This window comes from Perna viridis, chromosome 9 (assembly GCF_037379345.1).
Source record: "Perna viridis isolate PV_CMFRI_1.1 ecotype Kerala chromosome 9, ASM3737934v1, whole genome shotgun sequence".
Taxonomy (NCBI): Eukaryota; Metazoa; Mollusca; class Bivalvia; order Mytilida; family Mytilidae; genus Perna; species Perna viridis.
In genome coordinates this window covers 5,916,165-5,938,013 of record NC_142453.1, presented here as the reverse complement: position 1 = coordinate 5,938,013, position 21,849 = coordinate 5,916,165, and the positions used below count along the sequence as shown (strand labels likewise).

Sequence of the window (21,849 nt, the reverse complement as noted above, 5' to 3'; positions counted from 1 at the left end):
TTTTTGTTTACTATTACATATTTCAAACAAAATAAAAATATGTAAGCTTTCTGACCATGAATCACATTTTGCATGATTCTTAGCTGGGATGCTACTTTAAAAGAACATAAGAACAAGTAATTTATATAGTAAAAAGTTATCCATCCTTTCGTCCAACTTCTGTTACACTGACAGAAAACCCTTCTTTTTTTCACTTTCTCTTCATACACCAGTGAATGACATTCAATGTTGATGATATGCACCTCTTATATTAAATTTTGATCTAGTGTGGTTTTTTTTTCTTGGGGAGAGGGGGAGGGGGCTTCTATAGCATTACATGGACTTTACCTTTGATGATAATAGGGTACCTATCTCTTAGCGGCAACTCCTTCTTCACCAATGAATTAAATTTAATGAAACTTTCAGAGATTATACTGGAAATATTTCAGATGTGCATCTTATTATACAGATTTGATCTCCATGTTTTTTTTTTAAGTTGGGGTGGGATGAGTTTTATTTCAAAACATGGATTATTTGCCTTTGGTGAATATAGGGTACCTATTTCTTATCTACGACTGCACCTAGACCACTGGATGGAATTAACTGAAACTTTCATATAATATTCATCAAATATTGAAGATATATATGCTTGAATTTTTAATCAACAACATATTTGTCCAGTGTGGTGGACACATTTTTTAACAAACAGTCGGCATTCCAATGGGAACAAATTGTGCTCCTCTACTTGCTGACTTATTCCTTCACTCTTAAGAGGCTGACTTTATAGCTAATCTGATCAGAAAGAAAGAATACTGTTTAGCTAGATCCTTTAATCTCAGCTTCTGCTATATAGATGACATTTTATCTTTAAACAATCCTAATTTTAGGGATTTGATACATCGCATCTACCCCAAAGAACTTGAGATAAAGGATACTACAGACACTGTGAAGTCAGCCTCATATCTTGACCTACACTTAGAGATCGATGGTAAAGGAAAACAACTGACCAAACTTAATGACAAACATAAAGACTTTTCATTCAGTTGTAAACTTTCCTTTCATCTGTGGCAACATCCCTTCAGGACTTGCATATGGAGTGTTCATATCACAACTCATACGTTATGCCAGGGCTTGCTGAAACTACCCAAACTTTTTGTATCACGCTAGAATTCTAACAAATAGGCTTCTGGAACAGGGTTATGTTGCTACATGATTGTCATCACTACAGAATTTCATGGTCGTCATCATGAACTTGAGGATCGTTACAGTGTATCCATATGCACCATGAAAACTGATTTGTTCAACATAGTTTTCTTTTCCTCTTTCGTCTACCCCAGACTTGACTTTTTATGAGCAACTCAGCTGGTGTTTCTAGAAAAGCAGAGGATGCTTACCCTTCCGGTGCACCTGGTCCATGCTCCCAGTTTTTAGTGGAGTCCAAGTTGCTCATTAGCTTTTGTTACTTTGTATGTATGATTTTAGTTACTTTATGTTCTTTGTTGTGTGTGTCTGTTTCCCATGTCTGGTCTTTGTCACTGGATTACATTCTTTTGATTACCAGTATAACCTTGGTTCTCTTGATTCTCTTTCTAGTTTTGACCTTGACATGAATATTTTTTTTGTGGTCTCCTTTAGCATTTGTGAATATAGAGAATCATCAATCTTGTGCGGAATTGATATTTTTAGACTGTATGTTATAACTGCTTGTGAACACTCTAGAACCAATATCCTTTGATGGCTTTTGAAAAGAGTTGGTACAAAGGTAGTCATTATCCATACCTGTTCACCTTTGGAACAGTTCATGTGGGAGATTCTCCTCCATTGATGTGGAAGATTCTTCTCCATTGGAACAGTCCGTGTGGGAGATTCTCCCCCATTGGAACAGTTCATGTGGGAGATTCTCCGATATGGACACTGAATAATGTGGGAGATTTTTATGTAAAAAGCGGAAAAAAATCAGCCCTGCATATGAGTCAAGCTTAATATGATATTCATATGTTTCAGTTTTCATATGCATGACATGTGTTTCATAAGTTGCCAGGTCAAAATTACCATATTAGAATCATATGATTATCACATGACTATCATATGTTAATTATCATATGACAATCATATGATTACAATATGATTATCATATGTGGCATATTTGCTCATGTAGGTTTTGTGGGGTTTCAATTAAGTGAGCATCTACTTTTTTTGCTTGCTTTATAAATGTCTTGATCATTACAAAATTCTCACCTTCAATTTGTACCCTCTTCAGCAGAGAGGTATTATCTTTCAAGTGACTGAATTCAGGGCAATATTGTATAAATTTTTCTATAGGATAAAAGCCACCAATCAGTAATTCAAAGGCACTGAAAAGTATAAATTCAAAATCAATGTTTTATAGATTAAAAAGCTTAGCTCATCTTTTATTTCAAAGAAAAATTAAAATGCTGAAGTGTGAACTTGAAAGGCTAATATTTTTGTGAGCGTAGTTTTTCTCAGTAGTGAATAAGTTATATCTGGTTTGAATACTGTATACATATTAATTTTTGCCATTGCTAATTTTCTCAGATTTTGTCAATGAAGCAAATATATTCGTGGGTATCAATATTCGCACTTTCAAAAACATTATTAGTTTTAAATAGTATTGAAAAATCAATTTTGCAAGTACTATTTTTCACGGTTTTCACGGATAATAAATACACTAGTACAGTCCTTGAACCGATCCGCGCAACTATTTGACGGTCGATGATTGCTAACTAATTAATCGGTGACAGATCAATCACCAATGACCAGTGACTGATCTGATCACAGATTTGTCATGTAAAATGACGGATGATGGGTTCATGTAAATTTAAGAATTTCCATCTGAACAAATTCAATATACTATCATATTGAATTTACCTTAAATTTTAGATATTAAATCTATAAATAAACCAAATGTAAAATGAAAATAAAACGATGTTTGAATCTATTGAATTATGTAAATATATGTAAAGATTTACAAACAAAACAACTGAATCAATAAAATACATTGATCGCTCTGTGGTCACATAATGTGATCACCAATTAAATGGATCGGTTTAATGGATTGATGACTGATCGGAAACTGATTGGTAACCGATTACCGATTGCAATTTCAGTTGGGTGGATCGGTTCACATACTGTATTTGTAAGTTTACATTTCCTACTTTAACTTCAAATAATGTAAACAAAACCATTCTGCTTAAGGAGGTAGACCGAGGGTAAAGGACATAACACATGAAATCAGTGATATGTTTGTATTATATTCACTTTCTCCAAAGCCTCTCAAGCTTTCGTTAAATAGATGCTTACATAAGATTGATGGAAAATGCTGAATACAAACATTCCAATGATTTTTAAGAGTTGCGTCCCTTGCCCTTGCTGCTTAAGCAAAGTAGAACCTCTTCATTTCCATTTATTATTCTAGATAACACTCACACAAAAAATAAATATCTAAGCACGATGACAAAAGGCCCCCATAATAAAGAATAAAAAAGTGACTAATAAGATAACCTTCGGACAAAAAATTCATAAAATTCCTCGAGCATTTTCAAGTCAACATACAACATTTGGAAAGACAGACTCATCATATGAATAAAAACATGGCAGTATTAAGAGATATTTACAATTTAGGGGTCCCTTACCAGAGTAAACCAAAATTTTTCCTCAAAAAAAAAAAAAAAAATGTTCATTTCACATGACCTTTGTCACCAATTTTATTCGCTTAAATGCAGGTGAAAATCATGTGATATAATTTTGCATGTACATGTAGCAAATGTTAACCTTCTTGTCTTTGAATTATCAGTAGGATCCATTCTAAGAATTTTACGCCACTTTGGAACTGAATGTGACACTGACTGGAAGAGTTCTACAGTCTCTAGTAACTCCTTCTCCTTCATTCTAAACCTTTCATATCTGTTGTCACCAACACATCCAGCAATATATCCTAAATTAGAAAATAAACTCCAATCTATCGTAAGTAGCACTCCAGATAAGAATAATGCAAAATGCAATTCATTGTTGAAATACGCACATATTTTTATTTTTTGGTATTTTGTTTGAAATGTTATAGTAAACAGAAATTAACATGTAGTTTTTCATATAACCCCTGTTCTTAGGCGATACAAATTATATAGAATGTACAATAGAATTTCAAATTTAGGGAGATAAATCTGTAATTGACACTAAAATGATAATAGAAACTGTTGGATTTTCAATGTGGATTATCTCCTAAGAGCAGACAAATTGGAATGAACAATCATACATTTTATTGTATATACCTATAAAACAAATGAATAACAAAAATTAATATATATAGCCTTTTTTGAGATGTATCACATATTACAGAATTTGCATGATTCTTACAAAAACTACTACTTAAAAATCCATAACCTAAAGATGTTGAAGACATTTTGGTGACCTCTGAAAGTATTTATTTTGTATTTAAGTTAAATGCTGGTGCATTTGATACATTTCACCATTATGAAAATGACTATTTCAATAGGTTTCACTCATAGGCAGATCAAAGGTGGTAGGGCACCCTTCCATGATTTCAAAATTCATGAAAATAGTGTATATTTGCAAGTAAACACATGCACTAAAATGTGTTTATCAAGGATTTTTTTTTTTGTTGTCTATTGATTAAAGGACCATAACCTGTTTAACTTCCCAAGGTAGTTGACTGGACAATTGAGATAATTAAAATAACTGCATTATATGAGATGTGTAAATGATCTCCTTAAGAAGTCTTCAAAAAAATTGGACAGGAGATGATTGATGCATGTCAAACACCCACCGTATTCAGTTTCATTTCTTTTTCAGAAATTGTTATAGATCACATGACCAGTTTTAGTTTTTCATTTGGATTTTGCGCTTTTGAGATAAAATTGATATAGATTGTACATGAAATTAACACTTTGCAAGAGTTATTGTTCTTGATTTGGTTTAATTTGGTTGATTTTAGTGGGGGACTGAAGTATAGTTTTCTCAAAAGTACAGATCTAAATACAGGAAGGACTATTGCCACATTAATATATAGAATCATGTAAACCAAAAAAGTATCATCTGATCCATAGGTTTTTCTACACCATGAATCACCTTACCATAGGCAGTGTCTGAATTTTATAAGCACTGGCATTTAATTATCTAGACAACTAAGGAAGTTAATCAGGTGATTTATTTAGAGTCTATATAAAGGAAAGTGATCATGCTTTTTTCATATTTTTGTGACCTAACTTAACCTTTGACTTCGGTCATATTCAGCTGTTCCATTTCTGTTTCAGAAGGATCTGAAGTTTTTAAACATTCATTTTGCTATGAACTTAAAACCTTTAACCATCAATACAAGTGAGTTTCACATGATCTCTGTAACTTATTTTTTCAAATAAGATTAAAATTGGGCTTTATACCTTTTTCAGTAAGCCTCCTATCTGCATTGTCTGGTCTCAGTGAAAGTCTGAACTCAGCACGGCTTGTGAACATCCGATATGGTTCATTGGTTCCCTGAGTAGTAAGGTCATCAATGAGGACACCAATGTATCCCTCTGTTCTATTGACTACCATTGGAGGCTTGTTCTGTACATTCAGAGCAGCATTGATACCAGCTATGATTCCCTAAAATTAGGGATGAAGACTTGGAACATATTTCATACAGTCAGTATACAGTTCTTTTCCATACTGAAAAAAGGGGCAGATTTTTTTATATGTTGGAGGACTTTATTGGAAGATCTGGAAACCTATGCATGCTTACATGCAACTAATCTCTATCTGCTGAATATGACTGCTGTATGTGCTGTAACACCAAACAATGTTCAACATAACCTCAATAACTTCTCATATTGAATAGAATTATCTCCCTTATAATGGTATAATTTATATCATCAGTTTACAGGTCCTTTCATGGTCGTGACAGTAATACTGGGAAACGGAAGGTTTTTTAATGTATGAGGAATTAGAATGTTTGGAAAACCAATGCCTGCCACCAGTTATAACTCAATCCTCCTTAAAAATTAGTCCTTCCTGATTTTTTTTTTGAAAAAAATCAACCACATCCTAGCATTCATAGCTACTAACTATTCACCAAGTATGAATGAAATCTGTGTAAAAAGAGGTTCTATCCTAGCACAACCCTAAATAATTGACTTTGCACTAGGTCCTTCACACAAAAACCCTAACAAAACCAATTTTTAAGAGAATCAATCCTAGCCAAGCTTTCACAGTAACTAACCATTCTCCAAAGTTTGAATGAAATTGATATAGAAAAGCTAGCAGAGGCTCCATCCAGGCAACAATCCTAAAACATTTTTTTTTTACTCAGTCTACTTCCCAAAAAAGTTCCCTCATCTTGACCATTTCTGTGAAAATCAATCCAATCCAAGATTTTATTGATACTAACTATTAAAAAAAAAATTGAATATAATCTGTCAAGGAACCAAGCCTAAATCATCTATTCCTTCCCAAAAAGTGGACCCTTTGACCAATTTCTGTGAAAATCAGACGAGTCAAAATCATTATTCTCTCCACAACTTTACTATGTGGGGTATAGGTATTACATATTAGGACCTTTGGATTTGGACAGCTAAAAGCACCATCACTGAGTTCCTTTATTTGGCATCTTTACACAAAGCCTTATCACATGTACTTATGGATCAGATGTAGGCACTGTTCATATAATTTGTAAGGGATTGGAGAGATGCAACATAAATCAAGAGTTGTAGGCGTCTAAATAAGGGCTATTAAATTAATCATAGTAGAAAGGTGCAGGCACACAACCATATAAGCTAGGACAACTTTGTCTTTGACAGATGAACATTTCAAGACACTTGTATCTTCCAATGTATCAAATTGAGAAATGAAATGAAAGGGATCGGTTTCTTCTATTTTATACTTGCAATAAGGTGCTCTCATCAGAAAAAAAAGATACTAAATCGCTAACCAATTTAGAAGATGGTAGAATTTTGAAGATCCTCTTGAAAATTAAAAAAAAAATAGGACATTTATGAAAAATTAAATGATGCTCCAATACATAATGGTGAAAAATGGGGATGACAAAATGTTCAAAATAGCCTAACTCAAAAACCCAATTTTGGATTTGATAGCTGAAAATTAAACCTAATTATATGACACTGAATAACAAAACAAAGCTAAAAAAAATGCATTGATCTGATCTCATGTTATCAACTGTAGACCATAAGAGGATGGACAGATGGATGGACATACAAATTTTCTGGGGGTACATGGCCAGTTCATGTTCTGGATTTTTGCCATTACAAACTATGTCCTTATATCTTTTTAATTCAAATTTCATCCTTTGCTGACTCCTATGAAATTAAATGGTTGCTCCCTTATAGACTCAAAAATGCATTTTAATTTGTTCTAGCCTTTTCCAGAAAATAGAATAATGCTTAACTTCCTTAGCCTCAATACTCCTGTTCACAAATCCCCTACAAACTTTACACAGGCTAACCATCTATATCCTCAAACAGAAGTATATAATTATACATAGGCTAATTCAATATCCATTTATTTGTATTTTATTCTGAAAACTGTAAAACTGACCAACTGATATCAATCAACACCTCAGTGAAGCATTTAACTGTTACATTAATCAATGTTCTCCATCTTCAGTCTATAGATCATTGTGGTCAGGAAAAAACAAAGATCTATGAACAGCTGTTAATAACTTGATTACATAGAGGAATCATTTATCTATTGGCAAAAAAGAATGAAATTAAGAGATAAATAACTGTGATGGATCAAAGGGGGTTGTTCAAGGGGTTTCATACCTTTGGAAGAATTCATATGGGAAATCTTTACCACCCCCTCATGCAACCACCCCATAACCCCCATCCCCAACCCCACAAACCTAAATTCATACTGTCTCATGTGGTAGATTTTTATGTAAAAGAAAACATTTGATAAAAAAAATCAATTATGTAGTAATTTTAACCAAAAACCTCTTAATTTGTCTTTGAGAGATTCTAAATTTTTCATTGATTTTGTGGAAGTCTCCCTCTAATGTGGGAGGTTAATAGGTAGGATTAGGTATAAAAATAATAACCCTGAAACCCCCATCTGGTCATACTTGATTCATTCTAACATGGTTATCTTTAAAATATTCTTCAACTGAATTTGCTATTTCAGAAGAATAATGGAGGCTGACCAGAAGGAAAGGGTGTCTGTGTTAACAGGGATATTTGGTCAAAACTGTAATTATCCTGGCTGATGATAATATCACAGTTAGTATAAAATAAAACAGATTTAACAACTATTACATCTGACAATAAAAAATTTCAGAAAAATTTGTCACAAATATTTTTTTCAGAAAAAAAAAGAGATTTAAACACAAGAAAAATCTAAATACTGTAGAGGTAGAGGTCAAATTAAGGGACATGTAGACTATGGATTGATTGATTGATGATTATGGATTAAAATCCTATGGTAGATATTTCATGCATTTTAGAACTCTTGATCATTCAAACAGACCCTGCTTTGTAATACTCTGAGCCAGATTTTTATTGTGCAATTTCATAAAAGCAACAGCCTGAAGTAGGCATGTCAACCCATTGCAACATTATTTGGACTCAAAGCCAACCAGTCATCACTCCATCCCCTTAAATATTGCATGCTTGGAGGAGAAGCAATAACTACCAAGTTTATAATAATTATGTTAAATATATTTCTGAAATGTAAATAAAACTATATTTCATTTTTACAATAGAATATTGATTGTTACATTCATTTGAACACACGTTCTCATCACAATTAAAAACATCTGAGTGAATCCAAATTCACCTCATCCGGTTCCCGCCATCACCCAGAAATCTGGGGATCACACCCACACCCATGCTAGAGGCAAGCACAATACTTGAAGACCACCGATGTAGTTGATATGTATAATTTAAGCATTAGCAGAACCTTAACCTAATAAAAATTTAGAAGACACCCAAATAATAAATCCACCAGTATTTGAGGGACATTTATCAAATAAGAGACTGATTTCCATGTTAGCCAATTTTTTGCTCACTTACAATACTGTATTGAAATTGAGCACTACAATATATTTCACAGACACATTCATAAATAAATTAATGAACAGTAATCCATCAGATTTTAAAATGAAGGTCAGACTATGAAAAAAAAAATACAGTCAGTTTAAATGATTGCCACTTTCTAAATGATAATTATATTAGAAAGGCAACACATAAAGACCCAATCCAGGGTTCTGTCCGAGGACATTTGTCAATATTACTACCAAATGAGGATTTCCAGCTCGCTACTAATAGTTACAGACTTAAATAATCATTGGGGGAAGATCCAGGATTTCAGGTTAGGAAAGAGGAGGGGGTGTTTATAGAATGAAAAGCTGAGTGAAGTGATGCAAAACAATTGGGAGGGAGGGGGTTTTACAGAATTAAAAGATTAGCGGAGAGAGGCAAGAAAATTGTTGGGAGGGGGGGTGTATTCCAAGATGCCCTGAAAAAAAATCCCATTTTAGGAGGTGTGCTGTGATACATTCCTGGTTTAGCGCCTGATTATAGTGAAAAAGGTATATTTTATAAGTTATAAAGTTATAAGTTTTGAAAAAAGTACAGAAGATTTTCCTGAATAAGACCTTATCCTTAAATTTACATGAACTACATCAAAATACAGTAGAAATTATAATGGTTTCAATGTAAAATTCATCAAGAAATGTTTCAAGTTAGCATCAAAGAATGATATTTCAAATTGTTTCTGAAATTCATTCATTCAAAAATTCAAAATTAGACAATTAACATAAAACAATAAGTCACCAATCAATTCTTCATCACAACTAAGGTATAGATATCTATCCAAACTGACTATAATTTTAACCTAATTTCACTTAACGCATTGGCTATATTTTCTTTTATTATGGAAAATTGAAAATTTTCGTTCTGAGGTCAATAAGTCAACTAACTAAGTCCGGTGTGGTCTCTCTCAATCGGATAAGACATGGATGTCTGGGATTTGTGTGGATAACAAGATAATCTTATTAAATAGGTGACTTTGTTTTTAAAACAATAATGGAAGCGGACACTCAATGTGTAGGGTCAACTCGGGGCAAGGAGAAGGGAATAAAATGAAAAAAAAAAAGGAAGAAAAAGTACAACAAAAAAAAAAGCATTAAAAGGGAAAATATGACATAAAACTATCTGTCTATAACCTGAAGCTACACATGTTATTGTGATAGGTATATCTCCACTTTAACAGGAAGTTGATATTGGACAGCATCCAAATCACTTACAACATAAGTCCCATCTATATATAAAGACACATAAACAATTTGAAACATATCCCTTCATGGGGAGTAGAAAAAGTCCCACAAAACTGTAAGCTGATATCAAAACAGCACTCTAAACAGCTTACAACATATATGTCCCATTTATATGAAGTCATACATCCAATCTGAACTCCATCCATCCAAATAGAGCTGTGACACAGACAAAGTGATTCCAATATATCATCCTCTCTGTGATTTACTGATATTCACCATTGATTTCATTTTTTCCCAAAAATTTATCCTTCACATTAGAAATAGCTTTTTTTTTTATGTCTCTGGCTTTTATAAAAGACCAGATGAAAGACTCTAGATTAAAAAATGTTCAATAAAAATATCCCCTCAAAGGGTATAAATAGGAAAAACTTAAAGGCAACAGTAACCAAGCTGAAAATTTTAATCACTATATAAACATTAATTAGCAGGCTACCAATTTTAGGGTTTTTGTGGTTTAGCCAAACTACAAGTTAAAAAAAAACCCATGGTACCATTATCTATTTTTATTTCTAATATGACATGCTTCGAAGCTCTTTAGACCACAGCCTTTAGACCACAGGCGTGGTAAAAAAACGATAAACACTTGACCAACATTTCTTGCAACTAATAGGCTGCGTCTTTTAAAAAATATGAAGAAACCTCTCTTATTAGAATTGAAATAAATCATGGAAACTCCATTTTAACTTTGTTTTACCACGGGCTGGCCATCTATGTTGTTAAATAACCCCTTTGAAAACAGTTATCTAGTTTATACTAACACACTGAAAAATCCTAAAGGATTAATATAGCAGTTCAAAAGTGATCATTTTGGAATGGAAGAGTAATCAAGGAAACCATGATTCATGTAGATATCAAAAGAATATAATCCAAGGAAAAAGACCAGACAGGGAAAACAGACCTACTCAACATAACCAAAATAACTAATAAAAGAGAAGCAAAAGCAAAATGAACAAACCAAACTCAATAAACATGACCAGGGTAGACAAAAGAGGAAACGAAAACTATGACACGTTGAACAAGTCAATTGTCATGGCGCAGATGGATACACCGTAACGATCCAAGAGGTTATGATGACGACCATAAAACTTTTATAATGATGATTTCAATTTTGTGGCAACATAAAGATATAAAAAAGGACTGACAGAAGCATTACTGGGGTTTAGATATGCAACGTATTTGACAAAGGGAGGCAACATTAAATAGGAATACAATTATATACAAAAAAAAAACACATTTTGTCTATGAGATTAGGTATATTGCACAAAAGGGCAACAGAAAACAGACTTTAAAAAATACAATATCCTATCCAGCGTTTAAGTCTGATAGTTTCTCCATTCAGTACAATTACCTGAGCAGCAGCCTCTTCATATCCAGTTGTTCCATTGATTTGGCCGGCAAAATATAAATTTTTGATCCTTAGAGTCTCAAGAGTTGGTCTGAGTTGCCGAGGGTCCATAAAGTCATATTCCACTCCATAGCCTAAGAAATATAGAATAATTCATGGAAAGTTACCACTGCGGAATGCAAAACTGAATAATCAGCTATCTATAATGTTCAGTTATTATTAATCAGGGGCAAATCTAGGGATTTTGAAAAGGAGTGTTCCACACCATTTTTGCCCATAAAAATCCACACAAAAATTATGAAATTTTTCAACACTTAGACATATCTTTTGGATTCCCAAGTTTTGATGGTTTAATTCTTTTAACTGTTTTACTGTACAGTCAGTTGTCCAATTAGAGTTTTTACAAAAAAAGTATAAACAAAAATAGTCATTTCACAATGTATAGATTTGCTATACATTCCACTATGCATTTATGGATTTGCTCATAATAAAAGATTGTAAACCTTGTTTGTTAAAGCCTCCAATAATGTAAGGATACATACAAGTGTATCTCCTACAATCTAGGGATGGATGCTGAGAGATCTTCTGTGATGTAGATAGATACTAGGAGATCTCCTGCAATGTAGGGGTAGATACCAGGAAATCTCCTACAATCTAGGGATGAATGCCAAGAGACCTGCAATCTTTGAATGGATAACAGGAGATCTACAATCTATATGTATGGATACTGGGAGATCTACTACACTTTAGGGATGGATACCAGGAGATCTTCTATTCGCTAGGGATAGATACTAGGATATCTCCTACAATCTAGGGATAGATACTAGGAGATTTCCTGCAATGTACGGACAGATGCCAGGAGATCTACATTTAGGGATAGATACTGTGAGATCCACTACACTCTAGGGATGGATACCAGGAGATCTTCTATTCTCTAGGGATAGATACCAAGATATCTCCTACAATCTAGGGATGGATACTAGGAGATCTCCTACAATCTAGGGATGGATACTAGGAGATCTCCTGCAATGTAGAGACAGATACTAGGAGATCTTCTACATTCTAGGAATAGATACTGAGAGATTTACTCTCTAGGGATGGATACCAGGAGATCTTCTATTCTCTAGGGATAGATACCAAGATATCTCCTACAATCTAGGGATGGATACTAGGAGATCTCATGCAATGTAGAGACAGATACTAGGAGATCTTCTACATTCTAGGGATAGACACTGGGAGATCTACTCTCTAGGGATGGATACCAGGAGATCTACTGTGAAGGGGATTTGAAGGTTGATGTACAATGCATAATCAACAGCAATCACTTCTAGGAGCTTTCAAGCAGATTTTATTTCAAAGTAAATGATGAATATATCTAAGGTTAAAGAGAACATAATCAAAAAGACACATTAACACTAAATAGACAAGTAAAGGGCAATAACTCATGATAAAAATGTATCATGATAACTTTTCAAAGAAATTAAATCATAGCAACATATTACAAGGGCAATAACTCTGGTTTTTAATGATACTTAAACACATATGTATATTTTTGATTGATAGCAGAATCTGTTTTACAGATTAGCAGAGGATTTTTGATGAATACAAATGATAAGATGGCATCAAATGTTGGTCAAAACTTTGTTTCATTCCTCAGATAACCAGATGTTTTCATTCATTCAACTATAGTAGATATTGCAGGTGTATGAAAAGATTAAGAGACCAGACAATTTATTAATACACAGGCAAACTTTTTTCACATGAATTTAACACGATATTTACCCGAATCAAGCAATTACTTTTGTGACAGAGTACAGGGTTTTCCCTAATTTTTGCTGGAACCAGTCAAAAACAGTCATGAACAGGTCAAAACTTAATAATGTTGCATACAGTGGTAAAGAAAAAACTTAACAGGCCAAAAGTGTGCTAGAACCATGCAATTTGGCCTCCAGTCGCTTCTTAGGGAAAACCCAGAGAGTATATGAAATTCAATAGAATATAGACTTCACATTAATTTCACATAAAACTTTCACAAGAATTGAATATTGTCCATGTGGATTTCAGGTGAACTATTTTTGACTAAGTATATTTGTTATACCATAACTAATATTAGAAATATGTACAGATCTGGCCTGGTTTCATGAAAAAAAATTTCAAGTTGAGAATTTCCTCAAGCCCTGTGTCTTTCCTCAAATCTTAAATTTCAAGTGATCTGATTTGTCAAAATTTGAGTTGAGGGAGGATTAGAGCAACGTTTCAATTTAAGATGTTTTTTGAAACCAGACTTCCGTACACATCTATGCAACTAATCTTTACATCTAGATCTCTCAGCACTTTGATGATTCTTCTTGCTTCAACAATTCAAATTTCTTCAGAAAATTAAGAACATGACTTGCCACATTAACCTGTCCCAGCCTCAACACACCTAAATAATTTTTTTTTATATACAGTGGTTTTTTGGGGAAGTAATCAAGGGAAACAAGATTCTAGCGGTAATCAAAAGAATGTAATATAGGGACAAAGACCAGACATGAAAAACAGACATACACAACAAAGAATATAAAGTAACTAAAATAATACAAACAAAGTAACAAAAGCAAATGAGCAACCCGGACTCAACTAAAAACTGGGAGCATGGATCAGGTGCACTGGTAGGGTAAGCATCATATGCTTTTCTAGAAATACCCGCCGAGTTACTAATAAAAAGTCCAGTCCTGGGTAGTTGAAAGAGGAAAGGAAAACTATGATATGTTAAACAAATCAGTTTTCATGGCGCAGATGGATACACCGCTACGATCCACAAGTTCATGATGACAACCATAAAACTTCTGTAGTGATGACTTCAATATTGTAGCAACACAACCCTGTTCCAGAAGCCTACTTGTCAGAAGTCTAGTGTGATACAAAACGTCTGTGTAGTTTCTGCAAGCTCTGGCATAATGTACCAGTTGTGATATGAAAACTCCATACACAGGTGCTGAAGGGATGTTTCCACAGATGAAAGGAAAATTGACAATTCTGAATGAAAAGTCATCATGTTTGTCATAAAGTTTGGTCAACAGTTTTCCCTTACTATCGATTTCTAAGTATAGGTCAAGATATGAGGCAGACTTCGCAGTGTCTGTACTATCCTTTATCTCAAGTTCTTTGAGGTAGATGCAATTTATCAAATCCCCCAAATTAGGATTGTTTAAAGATAATACGTCATCTATATAGTGGAAACTGAGATTAAAGGATCTAGCCGAAGGCGATATTTATATGTTGCCAAATTTTCCTGTCCCCACCTTCACACCTAGATATTTTTTACCAGTTCGAAAACCAGCTTTCTAAAAATGTTCTGACCGGGCTTGATAAGCTTGAATTAAGACACTATATTTTGCCAAAAAATACCTGTTCTAAGCTGCAAATCTATTTTCATACCTGGTTTGACAAGTTCAGCATTCTCCAGACCTGGTATACATCTGACCAGTCTGACTTGGTCTTCTTCTGGCATTGTACAGGAGATTCCATTTGGATAAATGACATCACTCTCCAAACCTGCAATTAATTAGCACTAAAGCTACTGCATTAAAACTAATCAGTAGAAAATTATACAGATGATATTCAGTTGCTGCCTTTATTAATATATAAAATAATTTGAGATAAATACTGTAATCTGATTGGTTAAAATAATTTTGTTATATCTCAATGGATAAAAAAAAATATTGACACGCCCCTATTCAGTGAAATTCAGAGCTACTTTTTTTCATGTTTAAAGATAAAAATATGTTTTAAAATTAATTGATAAGAATTGGCTATGATAAAAATTTTGTCTATTGAAAAATAACATAAATTTTCCATGTGCATATTTTGTTTATTGCAATTCTTAAATAAAATTACTGACTTCAGCTAGAATCTTGAAATTCTTTGATTACTCTTCCAAATAATTATGGTATCATAATAAGATGCACAAAGACTGAGTCATCTCATCAATAAAATTTTACAGTGACCTTTTCCTTTCAATATAAAAATCAAAGGGCAGAACTGAAAGCATATGATACACCTATCCTTATAACTGTTTTTTTTAAGTACCTGTATTCAAAGAAATGTGCACAGATGGACAGACATTCGGATACAATAATTACTAATAAATGTTCTTTCAATTAAAGGCATAATTACCAAATTAAAACTCTGACTCCATGCACACACACAAAATAAAACAAAAACACTTTACACAGAAAAATAGTGCATTAATGGAACATAAAGTGATAACTAGCTGCGAAATCGTAGCTCTTGATCTTTTTTTTTTTTTTTGATTTTGCGATCTAAGGTTAAGAAAATACAAAAAAAAAATAGTTAGAGCTACATTTCCCAGCTAAGTGATAACCTGCCACTTCATAGTGAAAAAAAGGAAAATGGCAAAATGTTCAAAATGTCTCAACTCAAAATTTCAATTTGGATTTGCTACAAAATTGATTTTAACCAGTATTTTAAGGTACTGAACAATAATGCAAAGTTTTAAAATAAAACTGTAGATCATTTCTCATGTGATCACCTGGAAACTGTTAGGGGGTAAACAGACAGACAGACAGACACACAACTCTTCCTGTGATAGGGTATAAAAATAAAAAACAAAAATACTTTACACAGGATAAATACAAAAGAACTAATTTCCAGTCGAACTATAAATTTGATAATCAAAAACCTTTGAGGATGCAAGGTCAAGGTCAAGGTCAACAATTATCTAAGTTTTGTTATTGGTTCCTTCTTTCTAACTTGATTTTAATAACAGCGAAGTGCCTCTCTAACAATATTACAGAATCATCAAAGATATTCATGCTTCTATTGCCCATATTAAACTGTACTTCATAAATATATATACTGGTAACAATGGCAGTGTATCCCAATTATCTATTGCCTATGGAAATTATTGCATGACTGTTATATATCACTACTGACGTGACCCAGTTTTTAATAACTTTTAACTGCTTACTTTTTGGTCTGTACTTGAAAGAGAAAAAAAATAAAACATGAGGCTCCCAGGAGCCTGAATTGCTCACCTGGTTGTCTTTCAAGGGCAATAAGTCTAACAAGGAGTTGTCCAACAATTTTGACTCAACAAAGACTTTGGTAGGACTTATCATAAGGATCATTTCATCAATTGAAAGTTTCACCCTACCATTATAGTTTTCAAGATATTCATGGAAAACTACTAAAAACATAATTTTTTGCCTTTAAAGGACAACAACTCTAACAAGGAGTTGTTCAACAACTTTGATCCCCGCAAACTTTTGTTGAACTTATCATAAAGATCATTTCAGCAATAGAAAGTTTCATTCTATCATAGTTTTCAAGATATTGGCTGAAAACTGTAAAGAAAAAACATCATTTTTCACCTTTCAAGGGCAAAAACTCTTACAAAGAGTTGTCTGACAACGTTGATCTCTTACACTTTTGCAATGGGTAAAATTTGAAATTACATAAGTCCCATAACTCCAACAAAATTCATCAATCCATAAGACTTTAAAATCTATTCTTACTTAACAGACTCTGAGAAGCTGGTGATAGGTAAATAGCACTTATGGTCACACCCATTTTATACTACGTTTCTCCCTCATGTTGATGCACAGTAAAACTTGGTGTCATTTTTTTCACACTTATGTATATGATCTCTGCATCACTTGACAAGTTTTGAATGTAAGAAAATAGGTAAAAAAATGTCAGACTGCCGTAAAGTTAGTTAACAGGAAGTAGAAGTGCAAGTGACCTGAAATCACATCCCATGATATGGGACCCCACACTCAAGTTGCATATCAAATATCTAGTGGCTGTGGTTTATAGATGCTGAGAAAAATGTGATGAAAAATTTTCAAGCCTTCCATTGAAAAGCTCCTTTGCAGTGCATTTCAATGAAATCATAACTAAACTGTACCAGATTAAATATGGAAAATCTTGTATTCTTTGAATGGTAGTCAAGTAACAAGTAGTCCTATTACAATGTAAGTTTTTCCCTATCATGTATTACCCACTGTCTGAGATTATGTACATACCTTCAGGTTCTAACCAAATAATATGTGTTCTTCCTTTAAATCTCAGAATCTTGGACTCAATTGAAGGACAAAATCTGGAATAGATATAAAGCAATCTTAAAACCATGATGTGATAAAAAAAATATCAAGTTCATAAAGAACACACTGCAGATGCATGCATGGACAGATATTGCTTCAGATTTAAACCCTGAAAACGAATCCCCCTCCACCTTTGCAATTCATATGAAAATTATTTTCATTCATCTTAAAACGTTAACTCCATTAAAGTTTTATAACTGACCAAGTTATGGCAAGTTTCCCATACAAGGATCAGAATGACATGGTGATGCATAGATTTGCCCCCCCTCCCTCTCCCCTTCACAAAAATAACATGATTTGCCGGGAGGTATAAAAATCTATTCTAAACTAGATTAAATTTTGATTGCTATACCTGCAGATTGCTGTTCATTTGCACAAAGCAAATAGCATTTTTAAAACGAATACAGAAGAAGAAACTTTAAGAGTGCAAAAAGGGTTTAAAAACAAAAAAACATTCATGATATATTACAATTAAGTATTAAATGACAAACCAAAATTTAGCATATCATATACCATATTTTACCAAACGCAAGCATCTAGTGCAGCGATGCAGTATCTGCTACTTAAATAATGCTCTTCATTTCCATTTAAATTGGTTCGACAGATATGTGGTAACATTGATTAGTTATCTGTTCTACATTTAATCAAAAAATGGCCGTGATAACATCAATTGTAAACATGAAACATCAGCCATGTACCAGTCTGTGATTGAAAGACACCAAACCATGATGCTGGCCAAATTGGAAAAATGTTGACTAAAATAAGGAAACACAGCCAAAATAAAGTCCTTCTTTTTAAGGCTTAGGTTGATATTTGGTTATGAAATAGATAAATACCAAAGCATATAAATGAGTCTTACCAAAAATCAACACAAAATCCGAAAAACAATATCCTACTGAACATCAGCTCAAAAATGTTTCATACCAAACATCAACTCAAAGTCAGAAAAACTATTTCATACAAACATTACCTAAAAAAGTCAGAAAAACTAATTTCACAATTAAACATCAAATTAAAATCAGAAAATCATCAATCATCACCCGATAACAGAAGGATTGCTAACACCTGTACATCAATGCTTTTCACTGATACAAATGTACCTAGCTCTTCTTGTCACCAATGACTTAATTAGGACAAAACACAATACAGCGAGTAAAATGTTTCACTTCTGATGAACTGCCTTCAGGTAATTAACAAGACAATAGACAAAGAGATTTAAACTTTCTATTAACTTATGAAATGATAGAACATTTAAATCTCCAAGTGAATTGTCCATAAGTTCAACAGGTAATTGTCATTCTCAAGGACAGACCAACTCTATCCCATGAAGTTAAGTATACTACTCGCTGTAAAAAATCCAGCCATAACTTCAGCATCATTATAGCATACTAACTACTATGGTTAAGGTTTTACTCAATAATCACGATTATTGTTTTTTTATAAAAAACAGAAGGCTAGCTAAATAAATATGCTCTTCTTACAAAACAGAATGGTTATCTTTATGAAATCTATATTATGAATGAATTATGATTGGTATATAATATGTTGTTTATATTCATAAACATATGCATTTGTTTGCCTTCACAAAAAAATCAAAGAAATTTCATGAACAAAACAGAAGCTGATAGTGTTCTTTAAGACATTGATCTAGATCAAGTACGAGTTATCAAGAGTTTTTGAGATACTGATTTTGAATTGAATGTATAGTTATGATATATGTTAGCAACCATATGCTATGCCTTGTCCTGAAATCAGTACACAAACCTTATTTTTTTAATGAAACAGAAGCTGAATGTATTACAAGTATTTGCAAATGGACTGAAATGCTTAATGGGCTCAACTTAATACAGCCACAGAGATCAAATCCTGAACCACTGAGGCAAGTATAGACACACCATTCAAACTTGACACAGCTTTGAATTTTGATTGTGAACACAGGATAAAAATTTGACCAGAATCTAGGTGGCTGCTAATGTGTAAATGGTTCAAGTCAAACCTCCAACATCAATCATGTAACCTTCCTTCAGAGGTATTGGCATTTTGTAGAAGAATTTCAAATGAGATCTATTGCATTTCATTCAAATTATCATCCAGAAATCAGAATAATACTTGTTTCTGACCCCTTTAATTGTGGTCCCTAATTCTTAATGGTTTAAACCAATCAGAATACTACTTCTTTCTGGCCCCTTTAATTGTGGTCCCTAATTCTAAATGGTTCAAACCAATCAGATGGTCCCTAATTCTAAATGGTTCAAACCAATCAGAATAATACTTGTTTCTGGCCCCTTTAATTGTGGTCCCTAATTCTTAATGGTTCAAACAAATTAACCCAAAATACCATTTAAGTCTCCTTTTGCAGTACAATTTGAGGTAAGGCACATTGTAGTACAATTTGAGGTAAAGCACATTGTACATGTAGTACAAGTTGAGGTAAGGCACATTGTAGTATGATTTGAGGTAAGGCACATTGTAGTACGATTAGAGGTAAGACACATTGTAGTACAATTTGGGGTAAGGCACACTGTATTCTCCTTTTGAGGTAAGACACATTGTAGTACAATTTGAGGTAAGGCACACTGTATTCTCCTTTTGAGGTACGGCACATTGTAGTCTCCTTTTCAGGTAAGGCACATTGTAGTACAATTTGAGGTAAGGCACATTGTAGTACAATTTGAGGTAAAGCACATTGTAGTACAATTTGAATAAGGTACGTTCACTTTTTTCTGAGTTATTGTCTGGACATCAGAAACAAAGCATGTTTCTGGCCCCTTATTCCTAATTGGTTAGAGTCATAACCCCCTAAATCATTCTTGGTCTGATTTTTGTGGTTAATACAAGGCATTATTTTAATTTGGAATTATTTTTGATTTAAGAAAAAAATTATTTATAAAACTTACCCTTTCTAAGGGGGTTAGTCATGCCTTCATGACTAAGGGAGGGTTAGTAAGTTTCCTTGACTTTTGTTATCCTACTAACCCTACCCCTTAGCCATGCCGGCATGACTAACCCCTTAATAAGAATTAGTTTTACAAATTTATTTTTAGTCATTTTCTTAATTCCAAAATAATTCCAAATTCAAACCAGACCTTGTTTTAAGAATATCATGGAGCATATCATACCAAAGCAATCCATATATTTTCACTGAATATTTATATGCTGGTAGTTTTTTTGGACCCCTGGCATTTGTAGGCGACACATACATATCAATTTGTTCCCACACTATGTTAGGAGAACACTATCATCAACATTGACATGAAACAAGAAAACAACAACGATAAATCATAAAATACATGTTCATCCTTGAGATGATACTGAATCTCTTCGCTGGCTTATCATTTTGTTATGCAATCATGAGGAGAAAAATTGCCGTTAGATGTAATCAATGATAACTGTATGTTACAAAGTGGCCAAGATATAGAAATAAACCATAATCTAATACTGGCTCTAGAGGAATTCCCTTCATATTATTGTACGAATATAGATAGTCAGAGGAAAAATGGATTTAAAAAAAGGGGGTGGTGATAAAAATTTGGCTTTTATTTAGGAAGCAATCATTTGTCAGAGTATGCAAGACGGGGGATTAATGTTTATCTTGTTTTCTTTTTCATTTCAATTTCTGTTTTCCATTTATTTTTTTACATTCCGCTTTTGTAATAAAGTGTTATTTCAAAAATGTTTTATACCATGACATCTCATACTGTCGTTTTATTAAAAAAAATATTATCCTAAAAGTATATGGTTGCTCCCTAGCTAATGCAAGGTAAGATCTATGAATATCCATTGGATGAACTTGAATTTTCATGGCTTTTATGTTTCTGTCAAACCCATGTTCAAATATTGTTATATTTTCATTTTGAACATGTTGCTCTAATAATATTCACACATAAAAAAACTCTATGAACAAAAGAAACATTGACTAACCACATATTTAATTGACACCCACAGATTCAAGTATCTGAACAGTATTTCGTGCCTGTGCAGTTTGTGGGGCAGACAGAAGGATAAACAATGATATATTTTTTTTGCCTATAGAAAAGGACATTTATGTATGTCTCCTTCCATTCTAAAGTTCAAAGGGATATAACTCCCAGAAAATTTAGTTGAATATGAATACC

At 33.1% G+C, this 21,849-nt stretch overlaps 1 protein-coding gene across 1 annotated transcript in view; it reads right to left on the bottom strand.

Moving 5' to 3' along the window:
- LOC148606456 (5-taurinomethyluridine-[tRNA] synthase subunit MTO1, mitochondrial-like) overlaps positions 1-21,849 on the bottom strand; it is a 101,654-nt gene that overhangs the window by 6,843 nt on the left and 72,962 nt on the right. The window contains exons 9-14 of the mRNA XM_088544970.1: positions 17,657-17,730; positions 15,048-15,164; positions 11,631-11,761; positions 5,397-5,601; positions 3,772-3,934; positions 2,218-2,333 (exon numbers count right to left, since the gene is read on the bottom strand). Of these exons, the coding sequence (XP_088401096.1) occupies positions 2,218-2,333; positions 3,772-3,934; positions 5,397-5,601; positions 11,631-11,761; positions 15,048-15,164; positions 17,657-17,730 (806 nt within the window). The remainder of the gene's footprint in view (positions 1-2,217; positions 2,334-3,771; positions 3,935-5,396; positions 5,602-11,630; positions 11,762-15,047; positions 15,165-17,656; positions 17,731-21,849) is intronic.